Below are 17,377 nucleotides of genomic sequence, written 5' to 3' on the forward strand. Positions count from 1 at the left end.
TCAGAAGACGTGTTTTAAGACTGGCAACCTGGTTGGCTCTCTCATCTCCCTGGTATTTTTCGTACTCCACAGCATGTCTCGTAGTACAATTACGTTTCAAATTGTATTCCTTGTGCACCGCAACTTTTTCAGTGTAAATGAGACACGTCGGGGTGCCCCTGTGTTCAACAAAGAAATATTGCACTCCCCACTTTTCTTGAAACTGTCTGTGCTCATCACCGACCTTTCTCTTCACGGCAGGCTTTGAAAGAGACATCTCTGGGGCTCTGTAATATGTTTTTCCACTTGGAATGAGTCTCGGGTTGATCTTTCACATTCAGTCGCGCGGGTTTGTGGCGCATGTGCACTTTCGCTCTCCGTTTCAATCGCGGAGATGGCTACAGACACTGACACAGGCTGGATCACGGATCATAGCGCCTCATTCAGTTCTATGCTGAGAGCAGCGGAGGAGTGTGCGCGCCGAGCGGAGTGATCGGCCTCACGGCTTCTCCTCCGCCCAGCTGATTGGAGGAATGAATGAGTGAGTGAGCGAGGCACTGGACAGCCCGGCCGATGTCCCGCCCCCCAGAGCCGTATACCTCACCGTGATTGGTTCATTCAGCTCCGAACCAAAGTTCCCTCTAATTTTTTGTTGGTCTGAGCAGAAAGACAACCTCCCTGAGCGCACTGAGTACCAGTGTGAGCGACATCATCGGTACTCGGATGATTCGCCTAAAGACGTTTCGCCGACGGACGTTTGACAGACGGGCAGGTCGCCGAATGGACGTTCCACCGAACGTTCATTCGGCCGAACGGAGGTTTCGCCGAAACGGGATTCGAACGCTCGCCCCGCCGGATCGTGTGTGTACAAGTTTTTCAACCTCGGCCCGCAGGCCATATACGGCCCGTTAGGATTTTTAATCCGGCCCGCCGCCGGTGTTGTCCAAATTATAGTAAAAATCAATGTTCGTCTACCTTCAATGGCAGTCCGGGAATAAGCACTCTTGGGCAGGCAGATGTAGCAGAACCGAGCCGTAAAATGACAGCAATCGGGTCAAATCCATCCTAAAACAGCATTTAATGATTAAATACAAATACTGGATGATATCGCGATGGAGGCAAAAAAACGTCTATAGACGTCCATTCGCCAAACGGCTCAAAATGCTCTCAAATTCGGTCAAATCCAGCTGAAAACAGCGTTTAATGATTAAATACAAATACTAGTATTTGTATTTAATCATTAAACTAACAAATACTAGTACGACCTGTCCGTCTGTCAAACGTCCGTCGGCGAAACGTCTTTAGGCGAATCATCCGGTCACGACATCATCATTGCTCGCTATCGGCACACCAGTATCACACCTGCCACAAGCAGGTGCATGTCAATGTTCCCTCTAATTTTTAATGTAAAACATGCTGTAAAACAAGAAAAACATGAGTGGGCAGAGCTACTGCCACTGGCTGCCACTTAAACGGCGCCATCATGGGGAAAGGGGTAAAAAAAAAAAAAAAAAAAAAAAAAAAAATCCAAAAAAAAAAATCGATCTTTCATATTAAGACGAGGGCCGCAAATTATCGTCCCGCGGGCCGCAGTTGGCCCGCGGGCCGCAAGTTTGAGACCCCTGCTCTACATAGATCTAGTTGAAGTAGAGAAGCACTTCCTGGCGTCAGAGGTTACTTTTAATCACTCTATAGATCACTAGGAAAGCCCGCTTCCTGAATTGTGCCACTGATAACTAGAACAAACACTTCCTGTTGCAGGTGGGTCCAAAGTGCTGACACATTGTTCTCCGGTGTTCCAGTTAAAATGAAAAAGATGTTCAAGAACGTACCCTTTGATTAAATGGGGGGAAAGTCTGCTTATCAGCACCTAACCCATTGACAGCGCTTGTTGTCCAATCTTTTTTTTTTTACTGTGAGGGCAGTCTCTTCCAGTTGATTTATCACTCTCAAAGGCACTGAAAGACTTCCAAATAATGTAGTAATGTCAATTCCTCATTTTTGATAAACTTTCTTATACATTTCATTTATTTATTCATTTGCTCTAGAGCACGTGTCAAACCGATTCCGCCGAGGGCCACAGTGGGTCCTGGTCTTTGTTCCAACCGATCCAGTGCCGACATTTTAACCAATCAGGTGTCTTCTAAAATAAGCAGCACCTGACTTTAATTAACTGATTACGCTTGCAAAAGGTATCCTCTTGTTGAGTTGGAATGAAAACCTGCACCCACTGCGGCCCTTTGAGGACCGGTTTTGACACCCCTGCAGTCTAGAGCATAACCTCACAAGGGTGGCGGGGGTGCTGGAGCCTATCCAAGTCAACTGTGGGTAGTAGGTGGGGGACACCAGGAATTGGTGGCCAGCCAATCGCAGGTCATAAGGAGAAGGACAACCAGTCATGCTTACACTCATACCTAGAGACCATTTAGATTGATCAACCAGCCTACCATGCATGTTTTTGGGATGCAGGAGGAAATCGGAGTACCCGGAGAACCCACACAAGCCCGGGGAGAACTTGCAAACTCCACACAGGAAAGCAGCAGGGATTGAACCCTCGATCTCAAAACTGATCTCATGAAATAAACAACACTGTACTTTCTGATAAAGTCAGTGATCTATACCTCATAAAGATGGAAACACTGCCACTCAGCGGACAACGCGAGTAAGTGCGCATCCCAAACGTGCTCGACACAATAACGTCAAAGAAATGTTACTCGTATCAATCAGATTTAGAAGAAAAAATAGTGACATTAATAGAATTACTACAGGGAGTTTTGGAAATGTCATAAATTAACCTTCGAACCCAGCAGACGTCAAAAAGAAAACACTACGAGGCGCTGTTCTTAAGCCGAAAATAAACTACAACTCCCAGCATGCCACTGGTGCTTATACGACAAAATCGCAGCTGGAGGCGAGGAGGCACTCGCTCAGCTAAAAGAGGAGACGCACTGGACACATGTTTTCAACGTTCACATGAAACCTCTGGGGTTCATAGTCCTGTCAACATGACCGAGAACCAACACGTGGAGCGTATCGGTCGAAAACTTGACAAGATGGTCCAAAAGAACAACACGGTGAGTCAGTATCCCACTGCCCCCCACCCAACCTCCCTGCCATCCAAATTCAAAGCTTGCATCAGCATCTGCTTAGGGACGCAAAAACACTCGTCACAAAGGGAGCCAAATCAATGCTGTGATTGGGCAGAATCCCTAACACGTGAATCACTTGCACCTGGATCAAGTTATACACCCACAAGAGAATCAAATCATGTTTGTTTTATTTAATATACAGCTATGTAAAACAAGACTTTTAAAAAGCGGTTAAAAGAGGCACGTTTATGCCCAAAATACATAGTGCGTGTTTTGTTTTTCTGTGCGCGTGTGTATTTTTTTACTTTTTTTAAATCAATTCGATCATAAATCAATTTGATCCTAGAGGCAATTTAACTATATATCAATCCATTCTCGGTATCGCTAATCCTTTTTTGTTCAGACATATTTTTTTGTATGTTTTAATATTAATGCAAATATAAATATAATTTAAATGAGGGAAAAACAACACGCACCCACGCACACCCACACACAACAGATACACTTTTTCTTAATTCATTGCCTGCCAGTGATAATTATAGAACTTTAATGGTACAGTGGTACCTCGACATACGATCAATTTGATATATGAGTAAAATTTTGGGAAAATATTTATCTGGAGATACGAGACAAATTTTGATATACGAGCAGACAGCGGACGCGAGAGGCTGCTCATAAGTACATCATGGGCACTGTCTCTCTCCCCGCAACTCCCTTGTGTAATGTCTCTCTGGTCGCAACTCCCTCGTGTAATGTCTCTGCGAGCACTGGGCAGAGCGCTGCATTTTTTCAGTGTTTTTTTTCCCCTTTTAGTCCGTGCGAATGGCGTATATAATATTTCTCGTTGGCAAGTGGTCGTGCGTTATCCTATTGTGGGGACATTTGTGTGCATCATTTTGGGAATATTTTGAAGGGAATACAAAAGCAAACATCTAGGTTGCATGTGAAAGTCAGAGTGGAGGCGGGGCAAATAGAGCCGGGAGAAGAAAGGTATCAACATTTAAAACAAAATTAGAATTAAGTTTAGTGTAAGGTTAGATTAAATTTATTTTTGAGTGTGTCTGCATCGTAATCCAAGTTCATTTAAATTTGTTTATGTTATGTTACGAGCGCGTTGCCATGCAGTCAGGGTGGAGGCGGGGCAAATGAAGCCAAGCTGGGAGAAGAAAGATATCAAAATTTAAAACAAAATTAGAATTAAGTTTAGTGTAAGGTTAGATTAAATTTATTTTTGAGGGTGTCTGCATCGTAATCCAAGTTCATTTAAATTTGTTTATGTTATGTTACGAGCACGTTGCCGTGCAAAAAGTCCCCCCTCTCTCTCTGTCCGTCTCTCTCTCCGCCCCCTGCGAAATCCGTATAATTTTAGTAATATTAAACACATTTTAGTAATATTAAACCACTAGTTATTTGTTACTTTGTTAATAGATGGCAAATTAGAACAAATAAAAATGTTTTTCCAATCCAATACCCTGTTTTTGGTGTTTTTTCAGAGGGTTGGAACGAATTAATTTGTTTTAGTTCATTTCTATGAAGGCAGTTCGTCGAACAGACATATCGTCGGCGGACATTTCGGCGACGGACAATTCGTTGCCGGACTCTCGAACGATTGTTTTTAAAATAAAAGGCAATAAATACAATTATTTTATTAAAAAGAAGACAAAGGAAATTCACATATTCTTTATTAAAGAAAATAAAACGGCAAAAACTCGATCGACAGCACAAACGCATTAACCTTTGGGCATGTGCAAGTGCTAAATGTGCTCGTCTCTAAACACACTACGCACGAAATGGTTCCTACGTTGAGCGCTCCACGTTTGGAAAGACCCCAAAAAGAATCAACGTGACATAACAACTCCGATGTCACGTTGATTCTTTTTGGGGTCTTTCCAAACGTCGAGCGCTCAACGTAGGAACTGTGTGTTTAGAGACGAGCACATTTAGTACTTGCACACGCCCAAATGTTAATGTGTTTGTGTTGTCGAGCGAGTTTTTGCTGTTTTATTTTCTTTAATAAAGAATATTTGAATTTCCTTTGTCTTCTTTAATAGTGCTTAAGGTTAGGCGAACTGTCTGGCGACGAAGTTTCAGGCGATGAAGTGTCCGGTCGATGAACTGTCCGGCGATGAAGCGTCCGTTCGATGGACCGTCCGGGGACGAACCATCCGGCGATCAAGTGTTCGTCGACGAAATGTCCGGGTACCGAATTTATCAAGCATTCACTAGATTGCAGATTATTGTGGCTACACTTGCGCATCAGACATTGTATTTCCAAAATGCTATACATGTAAGTGTCTTCTTAATTTTAATGTCCAAAATGTTGTGTTGCAGGATGGAGCGTTGGATTTGCTAAGGGAGTTGAAGACCATCACAATGTCTTTGGAAACGCTTCAGGTCGATTCCTAATGAGTCTTGGCTCCTTTTTGCCAGTTTCTAACCACATATAAACTGATATTCAATTATATTCACACTGGCAGATCATTTAGAGTGACATAATTTTGACCTACCATGCATGTGAGGGCAAAACTGAATTAAGGGAAATTTTGACTGGGTTACAATACTCCCAAATGAATAGCTCTTAGTCAAAATCCAACAGATTTTTGTGTTTGGATCAATAGCTAAAATGTGAAGAGAAATTATGAATTTATGGATTCTCCTTTGTCTAGTCTACCAGAGTCGGTATGTCGGTGAATGCTGTGCGGAAACAAAGTTCCGACCAGGAAGTACAGACTTTGGCCAAAACGCTCATCAAGTCCTGGAAAAAATTAATTGGTTTGTATTTTTAGTTAATCCAACTAGAAATTAATTCTTTCTGTGACTCTTTATAAATGTCCTATTAAAAAAAAGTTTATTAATTGAAACATTGCAAATCATGAAACATATATTTTTAATTTTACTCCTTAAATAATGACATTACTTATGCCAAAGATAAAAAAACAAAAACAAAATACTTTTACTACTACTATAGCTATTCATTTTTCCATAAACGTGCATCATTTTTTAACACTTAAATAGAAACTTGTCACTACAGTGGATGGCTTTTCAAAAGTTCACACTTAAGACAGTCAACCCTCAAGAAAAAATGTAATTTCAGGAATTATTCTAATATATTTGTTAATTATTAGTCATGAGTGTATTTTACTATAAATACATTTATAAATGAATTCATTGTTAATTAAAAATGAAGTTTTTTAAATGAATAGGAATACAAACAGGCCCGGTCACCGAGTGGATAGCACGTTGGCCTCACATTTCAGAGAGTGAGGGTTCGATGCCATGTCCGAAGTTCTAGAGGTCTGATCATTCGTGCACCTCAAAATGGTTTAGACTGTGGGTGTCCAAACCTGCCCTCAAGGGCCAAGGTGGGTGCAGGTTTTCTTTCCAATGTAGGAGGAGGATGCATTTTCACCTGTCTTAAAATTGTAATCAATTGATTGCCGTCAGGAGCTGCTGGTTTCAGAAGAAACCTCATTGGTTAAACTATCTGTGCTGGATCAGTTGGAACAAAATCCAGCACCCAATGTGGCCCTTTGTGGAATAGTTTGGACACCCCTAGATTAGACGTCTAGCGCCATCAACGGCATTTTCCATATTCATAAGAAAGTGACGTTTTATATGTATTGTAATGTTTTATGTGGTTGAGTTAGATGGAGCCGGCAAGTCCAAGTCGGAGAAAAAAGACAGTTCCCCTCTGAGGAAGACTTCCAAGGACTCGGGCAGTAGTGAGGAAAGGTGTGTCACAAACTTACTGTGCAAAGAAATTAACTTGGTTATACAGAGGAAATCAAGTCACGATGACACATTTTTTGTGACAGCGTCTGGAAATGTGTGATAAAGCGTTTGCTGCTTGCTTGTGACGTTTTCTCTAAATTTGTCAACAACAGCTCGACCACAGCGAAGTGCCTTGATGTCGTGCCTTCTCTGGTCTTGTCCTTACCAGTCATTCCTCTCACCACAGACCATGTTAGGAATAAATGTCGTGAGTTGCTGGTGAGGGCCCTGCAAACTGCTGGTGAGGACCAATGTAAATTGCAAATATGGCAGTCATAGATAATATTGCTGGAATTTTATTTGGTTTTGATCAAGGTGCAATATGCCAGGAAACTGGAGGACTAAGTCAAATGTGCTATGAAATTCTACTGCAGGGGTGTCAAAATCATTTTTGTGATGGGCCACATTGTATTCAGGGTTTTATTCCATGGCTGTTTCTGCCAACTAGGCTCCCAAAATTAATTAATCGATGAACTGACAGCTTTTTTGATAATCGATAGATCATTTATAGACTAAGATTTGTCCAAATTCCCTGTGACCCTCTTAATAGGAAATATTGTCATGTATTTATTTTTATATGATATATTTTCTTGACTTGCGATTGGCTGGCCAGCAATTCAGGATGTCCCCTGCGGTACTCGGACGTTTGGTCGCCGGACTTTTGGTCGCTGGACGTTTGGTCGCCCGAAATTATTGCTCAAATTCCCTAAATACACACTGTGAATTATTATTTTGTCATACTTAATGCCCTATTTATTATTAGGCTAAAGAAAAGCTCCAAATTTCCTGTACTTTTATTGTGTTTTGTTGGAGAACTTGTTAAGACCCTGACTGACGTCCCTTCCTAAGGGGACAACCGATGTACATACACACTCTTATACACTCACACGTCCGCTCAGTGAAACTGCTCAGGACCATTGTTGGCTTTGAATGATGCATAGACCGTGTTGTTTTACCTTGTTTGGTCGCCGGACGTTTTGGTCACCCAACCAAACGTCCGGCGACTAAACGTCCGGTGACCAAAAGTCCCGCAACCAAACGTCCGGTCACGGTCCCCTGCCTCTGGCCCAAAGTCTGAGATAGGCTCCAGCAAACCCCATGACCCTAGTGAAGATAAAGCGGTTCAGAAAATGACATGAGATTAGATATTTTCTTCTAGTAAGAAGGGGCAAAAATCAAATTTCTTTTTATCTTCTTAAATTAAAAAAATATATGTAAATATACATTTAAAAAAATATTTAAATTGAAAACACAAAACAAAAAAGAGCAAACATTTAGTTTAATATATTTTTCAAACTTGTAGATTTATAAAAAGTGATCCTGTGTTTTAAATTTAAATTTGTTAAACGTAAAACATTTCATTTCAGGTGTTTTTTAGTATCTTTTAAACTAAGAAGTATATTTGAATTTTTATTTGCATAAAAAAACGAAAGTGTAAAACAGGAAATATATTGTTTTATTTAGTGTTTGAGTTTAAAAAAATCCTCTTTGTTAAAAAGTATTAATATCTGATAAAATCTAATAAAAAGGCAAAAGAGAAATATTCTCTATATCCATAACGAAATGAAAACGGTAAAACACAAAATACAAACAAATATGGATATCTAGTTTGCAACTATTCCTGGTCTACGTTCCAGATGACTACAAGACCTTCGGAGCTGACTGTAGCCTCCTAGCGGCACAAATTGAGGAACATATCCTTTTTAAATCCATCAACTTGGTTATAGACAAAACAAACTCTGCCGTTGACAGCAGTGATGTTATTCATTTTTCTTTACCCCACAAGTGAAACGAGTAGCTGCAACGGCAATTTTTTTAGTAGCGTTATGTGGCCTCAATTTAATGACTTGTTAGTAAATGACAAAAATAGAAGCTGCAAAAAAGCTACACTACATAACGTGATGATCTAAAAACTGACCAGTTCAATGACATACAATAACTCCTATAATAAATTTTACCTCAAAAGGAACAGGTCATGTTTACTATATTTCAGGCCCTTGCAGAAAACATAAAGTAGAACAAGGCACATTAACATAGTAGCTAATCAGTTAACAAGCAAAGTACATTGAGCAGCGTTTCAACCCAGTCTTGTTGGTGGCTTTTATTATCAAATATACAATTAATACAAGGGAAAGTATGCAGTAGCAGTGTACCATTATATGTTCACTACTGGACACTAGTTTGTGTGCTGTTTGCAACTGCCAATATTTCCATGTTATCAAAAGCCCAGAAGCCCTTGTATGAGGAATTTGATGTCCTTGACAGTTGGTCATGCTCACAGATTTTTGAGGATTTCAAGTCAACAGACATCAAATACAAAGCACGTCTACGCAGTCGAATCTCCAACCTAAAGGACCAGAAAAACCCAGATCTGCGGCGGAATGTCCTGAGTGGGAACATCTCCACTCAGCGCATTGCTTCTATGACGTCTGAGGTCTGCTTGCCTCGCAGCCGCTGTTCTGGCACAGCTGTCAGTTATTTTTTTCTTTTCACTTGTCATTTTTATTTATTTTTTGCTCGAGCAGGAAATGGCGAGTGAAGAACTGAAGAAGATCAGAGAGACTCTGACCCAGGAGTCCATCCGGGAGCATCAGCTTTCCAAAGTGGGCGGTAGCAAAACGGACATGTTTGTGTGCAAAAACTGTCGGGGGAAGAACTGCACTTACACGCAGGTACTATTAAAAATAAACACACTGTATATTGGCAGATTCTATATGACAGTTGAACTATTGTGAGTGCTTCTTCGTTATTAGGTGCAAACTCGCAGTGCGGACGAGCCTATGACCACCTTTGTGGTGTGTAATGACTGTGGCAAACGATGGAAGGTAAATGCATCCTATTATTTTTGTATGCATTTTACTCGGTACAGTCATACCTCTACTTCCGAATGCCACTAGGTACAAAATGTTCAGGTTACATTTTTTTTATATGCAAATGAGTGACTCGAGATACGAAAAAGATCCAAGTTACGAAATCCCCCCAAAAGTAAATGCATTTCCTTATCCGTTATTTTATTTTGAAAATATTGTCGCAGATGCATTGATAGTCACTTTAGAACATCGCTACCCTCTATTGGGCGCTCATTTCATCACTCTCATTATATCTCTTCTTCACTCTCATTATATCTCATATAATGACAATAAAAGCATTCAATTCAATTGGCTGTCTCCCAACAACCACTATACATGTTTCAAGATTCTGTCTTACATACCTGTCCACCTCAGCTAACCATACAAATTCAACGCGGCACATATTTTCGCACACGCGCACACACACAGGGCACATGTAAAAGTCTAAAATGTAGTACTACAAAGTGGACGGCTTTCGGCCCTGGTAGAACGGGCTCTTCCCGCTATCTGAAGGACAAACGGGTATTAAGTCTCCCATATTAATGGCCACGGATGGAACTACTATTTCAGCGGTGCAGGGCACATTTTCTCATGCTTTATTTATTTTAAGACAAATAAAAAATCATTTCCTTATAATTTTCTCTCATTTTTGTGTCGTTCCTCACATCTTTCTTATATAATAAAAATGTTAAATTGCTAGACATTTTGAAATTATCACAATTCTGTTCTCATAAGCCACTTATTAATGTTAAGGTTGCAAAAGTAGTCTTCAAAAAAGGCACATAATTGAAATAGTTGCCCCAACTTAAATTCTAAAAGTTTAATGATTCAAATAAAAAGGATCAAAATTAAGGTGTTTGAACACGTTAATACGCTATGTGGAAAAATAAAAACAATGCCAGAATGAATGAACTTAATTTTATATGAATCATAAGTACTTTAACTGATGCCAACTAACATGCATTTGCATGTGATTGAATATTTCTAAAAACAGCCATTTTCAATTTTCTTTGTTATGTATTTTTTTCCAAGTCATTGATAATGCAACGGCATTTTGTCCAATAGGTGGCGGCAGAGGCCAACCCTTTCAGAGATCAAACTATTTATTGTATATCTTGTCTATCACTGTAGGCAAAGATATGTATACATTTATACTGAATAGGTAACATGTTATTTGTTATTAATAACAAAATATCCTCTTAAAGATTAAGCATAAATTGAAAGATTTGAATTCAAATAATTCATGAAGTTGACTAAAAGATTTCAAATAAGCTGATCTTGATGTGGAATAAAGAACTAAAAGTAATTCTACTTTGTGATGCAGTAATTATGTTTCTATTCTAGTTTTAGTTAGTTCATCAAGCGAGCGGTACGGAGGATGTTGAATTATATTTTTTTTTAGTAGTCCAGTTATATTACGGGATGTTGTAGCAAGGATGAGGATGGAATTCTTTTTTCCTGCCTTGTCACCGAGTGTAAAAATTAATTAGTGCAGTGAGGCAGACAGTTGTCAATTTTGTAGGCTGCTTAAAAAAATGGGCGATAAGCACAATTATAGTGTTTACGTGTCTCCATATCAACTCCACTAAGTCAGATAAATAAGAACTATACAATACGTAATGACTTTCTATGAATGAAAATTGGTGACATTGTGTAAGTTTTAAAAACCTAAAGTGGATTGTTTCAAAATTGTTTTTTTTTCTATCTTCCAGTTCTGCTGAAGTCCTGTTTAATTGTGCCACCATGATGCAAAACAATCGGCCAAATTTTGATTTGAAGAGTCGCCTTACTTTGTAACATTCTCCTAATAATGTATACAAATATGTATGATATTTAAGAAAGAAACATTGGGCTATGTGGAGGAAAAACAACTGCAATTGTTTTTTTTAAACATTATTTTGCATGGAGTTGTTTGTTGCATGTAAGATTTCCTCCAGTTGTTAAGATATTAAGGCTTTGAGGACTTGCAAGAAGTGTTCTTGTCTATTGTTGACAAATGCCCAATAAAATTGCTCCTTGATTCCTGCAATCGTCTGGTGTTTGATTTAATGGAAATAAAATGGCCAGGTGCCAGACTAGAAGCTTTGAAAGTCTTGTCGATGACTACAGGGTGAGACTGAGGGACATTTCTTTGTCCATGTTTGTTATGGAAACATGGCTGAGCCTTCTTTCCATACATGAGCATGGGGAAGAGGCGGGTACAGGAGTCTTATACGGTGTCAGGAATAAGAAAAACAGCGAGGTCAATTGCCTCTGACACAACCGGGCCAGCTGGTTGGGAGGAATGGGGGGTATGGTTGGGGGGTGGCACTTTGAGGTAGAAGTCAGAATGTGAAGTGTTAAAATGAATGTAATGTTCAAATGATAGACATGCGCTTTCGGAAAGACAAAAAGAAAATTATGAAAATGACTATACTTACCTGCTCTAGCTTACCTGAAACTATAAATTAAGAATAATCAACTTGTTTTTTTTGTAAATTAAACAAGTGGTGCACCCCGCCCTATCTGTGTTTGTGAACAATGAAGCCTTCTATGGGTCCTCGTTTTATAGCCAATTAACTGACAAATGAAACCGTGTTTCAATTAACCTGTTCACCTGTGGATAGTTCTGTCTTAGTCCTTTTTTTCATCTAGAAGAGAATCTTGTAGGTGAACTTGTATGTGATTGCACATAAGTTCATGTTTATTGTGTGCTTGTGTTACACGGAAGGTGATTCCCAAACAAAGATCAGGTGACAGTGAAGTGGGAGGAAAAAAACGTGGCTAAACTACCGATTGACTCTTTGACTTCGCGTTTAGTAAGTTTAGTGTGTGACTGTTTTGTCAACAAGTGAACGTTTCCTCAAGTCATGTTCACTTTTGCCGTAAACTGCAAGGAGAGTTTGACAAAACAAAAAATATTCATAATGGGAATATTTACAATACATTCAATCATGTAATGGCTTTTCTTTTTTTTCTAGCTTCATTTGTATGTGGATAGAAAATGGAAATCTGCGAGATTCTCTGCAGTATGAATGCAATTATGTGAACAAACGAAAATTATACGCCAAGGGTGGTGAACAATTTAGACACAAAGAGCCAAAACTTTAAACTGAGGGTCAAAAAGCCACACCTTACATCAGAAGCAGCATAAAAAAGCCAATCTGCCAAATTACTTTTAAAATATAATGTATTATTTGTTTTTAATGGGCCCTGATGAATTTGAGTATGCTTTAAGAGAATAAAAATAGGAGAAACATGAAATGAGGCAAAGAGCCACAGTATATACAAAATATAAGAAAAGAGCCGCACGTGGTTCGAGAGCCCCATGTTCACCACCCCTGTTATACCTCATCCAGTGATTACATTACCATTGTTCGACAAAACAAACAGATGTGAACAAAGAGGTTCACAAGGGCATAGAACAACTAATACTGCAAGTGAAGGTGATCAGTTTAAAAATGTTATATAATCCTTAAAGTTAACATAAAAGCGTGATGGCGGAGACATCCCTTCTGTAAACACTATATGTAATGATGTGTTACTTGCATTACTTAAAAAGCCTTAAAACCTATTGAATTAAAAGCCACATCGCACATTTTTCGGGCTATAAGTCGCACTGACCAAGGAATGCACAATGAAGACGAAAAAATAACAAAAAAATATATGTCGCACTCAATGTTCCCTCTAAGCTGCGCGCGTGCGCAATTGCGCACTACTCTCGTCTTCTCTGCGCACAGCAAATCATATGGAGCGCACAAAATAAAATCCCAATTTTTATTTATTTATTTTTTTAGCTCTGAGGCCGACGCGCGAACCACTCATCCGCCGGGCCGCCCATTCATAGATATTAATCATTACATTTTATTATTACTAAATCATTTATGTGTAGTAGACATGCACCTGCTTATGGCAGGTGTGATACTGGTGTGTGCCCATAGCGAGCAATGATGATGTTGCTCACACCGGTACTCAGTGTGCTCAGGGAGGTTGTCTTTCTGCCCAGACAAACAAAAAATTAGAGGGAACATTGGTCGCACTGATGTATTGCATTTTTGGGAAACCAAGAAAATCCTATTGTAAGATCAAAATAGTAAAACTGAGAACAGACTGAATAGGCATTTGCCAACATAATCGTTTTTCAGATAAATGTAGCCTAAAAAAGCAACATAACAGGCTGCCAGTGATGAATGAATAAAAAAAAAGAATTTGAGCATTAGTCGCAGGCCAGGCCATGCTATGAAAAAGTGCGATTTAAACGATAGTCTGGAAAATACAGTAATTAAGGTCTTAGATTGACTATTAAAGTCATTGTAGGTATTACGTTTCTGGACAGTGCATGTAATGCTGATAGGAATATATAATACTTTACTTTAACATATAATGATGATATAACTTATACCTTCATCGTTCATTGAGTATTTTTTGGCCAGTGGGATTTATAGTCCCAAATATAGGGTATTTTTTTTCTATGGATGAAAAAAATCATATTCATCAAAAAACATCCACACACTCAAAGGCATGTTGCTGTTGGATATTCAGGGCTAGTTTATACACACTTAAAATCACAGTTTTTCCAAAAAATATGAAATAAATAACATGAAAAATACAAAGATAAATGTGTTTAGTGGGCATTTTTTTCTTGAAAACAAAGCTTTTCCTTTTTTGCCTCCATAGACTTGGTTTTCCACAAATCATTACCAAGCTAGCCCCAGTAATATGACAATGGTCTAATATTATCAACTCAAATTTGACACAGCCTTTTCAATGGTGATCACATATGCAAATATTCACAATACTGTAGCTTTACTGGATATGTTTAGTTTTGCACCTGCCCCCACCTTCCTTAATCGAACAATCCCACTCACTAACTCTGAGACAGCCAGTCAGGGGCCGGCGGCAAACAGTGGCGAGGTCAAAGGTGAGAGGCCACAGAGGCGGGGATCAGAAGTAGCTGCACCTAGGTATATTCCACCCTGGTGTGTACTTATGTATTTGGATCACTATACCTAAAATGTATAAAGCCAAACAACGTTGCCTTTTCTAATCATCTATGTCGTATTAGAACCCTCCCAAATATGTATTAGCGAGACATTAATGGACTTCATATAGAAATTGTAACATTGAAACCTCTGAAGTCAAATACCTACAAAATAAGCATCAAAGCACCTAGTCAAGTTCATAGATGATGATTAACATCGGCGTATTAAGACGCTGCCCAATATGTAATAGCGAGACATAAATGAAAATTCAGATACAAATTGTAACATTGAAATGTCTGAAATAAAAAAAATCTATCAAAACAAGTCGAACATGATTTCACATATTAAGGCAGATGAAATGACTTTACATTTATTTATTGATCACTTTCCCCCCAATGACATCAGTGATGGTGAATGTAGAAAATGTGAATCTTTGAGGTGTCTTCATCATTCATCTGTCATGATTCTAGCAGTGTTTACAATATTCTATCAGTTAAATGACCAGTGAAAGGGTTCAAATGTTACTTGAGGTTTCGTGAGGAAACCATTGTTTGGAACTTTAAATTGGTGGTTACCGCCATCCCTGACCAGAAAGTTTATGACCTGAGAGGTTCCAGTGTTTTCACAAATAAATAAATGGAATCCCCTAGCGATAGAATTATATGCACAGAGATGCCAACCTCTACCACTCGGGAACATTATGAATTTTTGTTTGCATGTGAGCCAAAACTAACATATTACCCTAGACACAACTATGTTCTTTATACTGTAAATAGACTATATATTCATTTTGAATATTGAGTCCAAAATAATAACACTTTTTTTTTTCGAATTTAATGCAATCTCTTGCCACTATATTTGCACTCTTATCTACAATAATGCAGTTTTGAAGTTAGGTATCAGGTTTAGTAAATATGAGGTTAGTATATTCAGGGTTTCCCGCAGTGCTTTATAAGCCTGGTGGTCTGCCTGGCTAAAACAAAAGGAAAAAAAATGCATAATTTAACTTTGTCTGATAAAACAGCTGAACGCACAATGGCAACATTTTATGGTTGACGTGAGCAAAGTTGTCCCACCTCATAGCAATTGAACTCAATTGCCTTGTATTTTTATTTTTGTTAAATAGATATTTCAAGACTGTTCCTTTTTCCATTACTTTTGACTAAGTATTATACATGGTAGTAAGAGGAATGTAAGCCATACTAATTAGCCAGCTGTGAGCACATATCAGATATATTTGAAAACAGGGTTAGTTAGTTATTAGGTGAGTTATGATCAAATCAACAAACCTGACAGCATTTAAGATAATGTTGTAAGCCAATCACAAGTTATGATACTTACTTCTCAGTCATTTGTCTCCAGACAATGTTTGACATATCCATAAAATTAATAGGGACACATCAGACCACTTGGCATCTCTGTACATACATTTATCGACATCACCCCCCCCCCCCCCCCCAAAAAAAAATATATATATATATATAATTTCATTATTCTTATTTTAACATTAGCAGTTAACATTTTGCCTGTGTGAAAAATCAGCTCAGCTTTCACTATACCCTCCTAAGTATGGTGATATAAATACTGTTTGTGTACAGACTAGAGATTTTATTGCAGTGTGTTGGATAAGTTCAGCCCACAAATGATATTTGTCTTCTTGCATTAAAAAAAAAGACTATGAAAAATGTAACACACCAGGAAAAAAAATCATGTGAATTTCCAATGGTTCAAAAGCCATTGATTTTAAGGGAAAAAAACAAAAAAACTCTTGTTTGAGTTTGTAAATCAGTAGTCCATCACAGCAGTGAGAAGAAACAGGTTAGATGAACTGTCCTGTGCTTTCCAGTTGGCAAAAGGGAAAGAAAGATAACTCCTGAAGAAGGCAAAGAAGGCATGAAGGTGGGCAGAGTCAAGGATACCCTCCTTCCATTGGCTCGTAAAAGCGATTGGCTGGTCAACTAGCTCACAGATTTGAACTTCTGCATTCGACATCCTGCCTGAAAATTGAGGTGGCTGGGGACACAGGCGACATGGAAGAAGTGACGGGGGATGGAAAAATATCCAAAAGGGCCAGTCATAATGATTTCCATGCTCCTTTCTTGAAATAAAATTCTGGTCATTCAATCAATTTTTTGTTACTTTTAACCTTCTTTGGGTCCTGGATGTGCTGGAGCCATTATAAATAGGTAACGTCAATTAATCATAGGTCCACATATAGAAAAAGTCATTCACATTCATATCCATGCTTTGGATAATTTCAAGTCTTCAATGATCCTAAACTTTTTGGAATGTTGGAGGAAACAACCATATTGATACAATTCATTCATTCATTTTGCGAACCGCTTATCCTCACAAGGATGGCGGGGGGTGCTGGAGCCTATCCCAGCTAACTATGGTCAGAAGGCAGGGGACACCCTGAGTTGGTGGCCAGCCAATCACAGGGCACAAGCAGACGGACAACCATTCATACTCACACTTACACCTAAGGGCAATTTTAAGTGTTCAACCAGCCTACCATGCAGGTTTTTGGGATGTGGGAAGAAACCAGAGCACCTGGAAAAAACCCACACAAGCCCAGAGCGAACATGCAAACTCCACACAGTGAGGAATGACATGGGATCAAACCCTTGAGCCCAGAAATGTGAGACCAATGCACTAACTAGAGTCATGGCCAAAAGTTTTGAGTGACACAAATATTACATTTTCACAAAGGCTGTCCCTTCAGAGT

General features: G+C 39.0%; 1 protein-coding gene across 5 annotated transcripts in view; it reads left to right on the forward strand.

Annotated features, from left to right (window-relative positions):
* The window catches only part of LOC144077252 (transcription elongation factor A protein 2-like), a 46,230-nt gene extending 34,513 nt beyond the window's left edge, over positions 1-11,717 (forward strand). Inside the window, exons 1-10 of one of the 5 annotated variants that reach the window (XM_077604834.1) lie at positions 2,867-3,053; positions 5,400-5,462; positions 5,735-5,840; positions 6,716-6,800; positions 6,953-7,080; positions 8,477-8,533; positions 9,113-9,273; positions 9,365-9,511; positions 9,593-9,664; positions 11,401-11,717. In XM_077604834.1, the coding sequence (XP_077460960.1) occupies positions 2,985-3,053; positions 5,400-5,462; positions 5,735-5,840; positions 6,716-6,800; positions 6,953-7,080; positions 8,477-8,533; positions 9,113-9,273; positions 9,365-9,511; positions 9,593-9,664; positions 11,401-11,409 (897 nt within the window). In that variant the 5' untranslated portion in view covers positions 2,867-2,984 and the 3' untranslated portion in view covers positions 11,410-11,717. Of the gene's footprint in view, positions 1-2,866; positions 3,054-5,399; positions 5,463-5,734; positions 5,841-6,715; positions 6,801-6,952; positions 7,081-8,476; positions 8,534-9,112; positions 9,274-9,364; positions 9,512-9,592; positions 9,665-11,400 lie in introns of those variants that run through there. The other 4 variants (XM_077604844.1, XM_077604854.1, XM_077604863.1 and 1 more) reach the window with 4 other exon arrangements.
* Positions 11,718-17,377: the final 5,660 nt, after the last annotated feature.

This window comes from Stigmatopora argus, chromosome 1 (assembly GCF_051989625.1).
Source record: "Stigmatopora argus isolate UIUO_Sarg chromosome 1, RoL_Sarg_1.0, whole genome shotgun sequence".
Taxonomy (NCBI): Eukaryota; Metazoa; Chordata; class Actinopteri; order Syngnathiformes; family Syngnathidae; genus Stigmatopora; species Stigmatopora argus.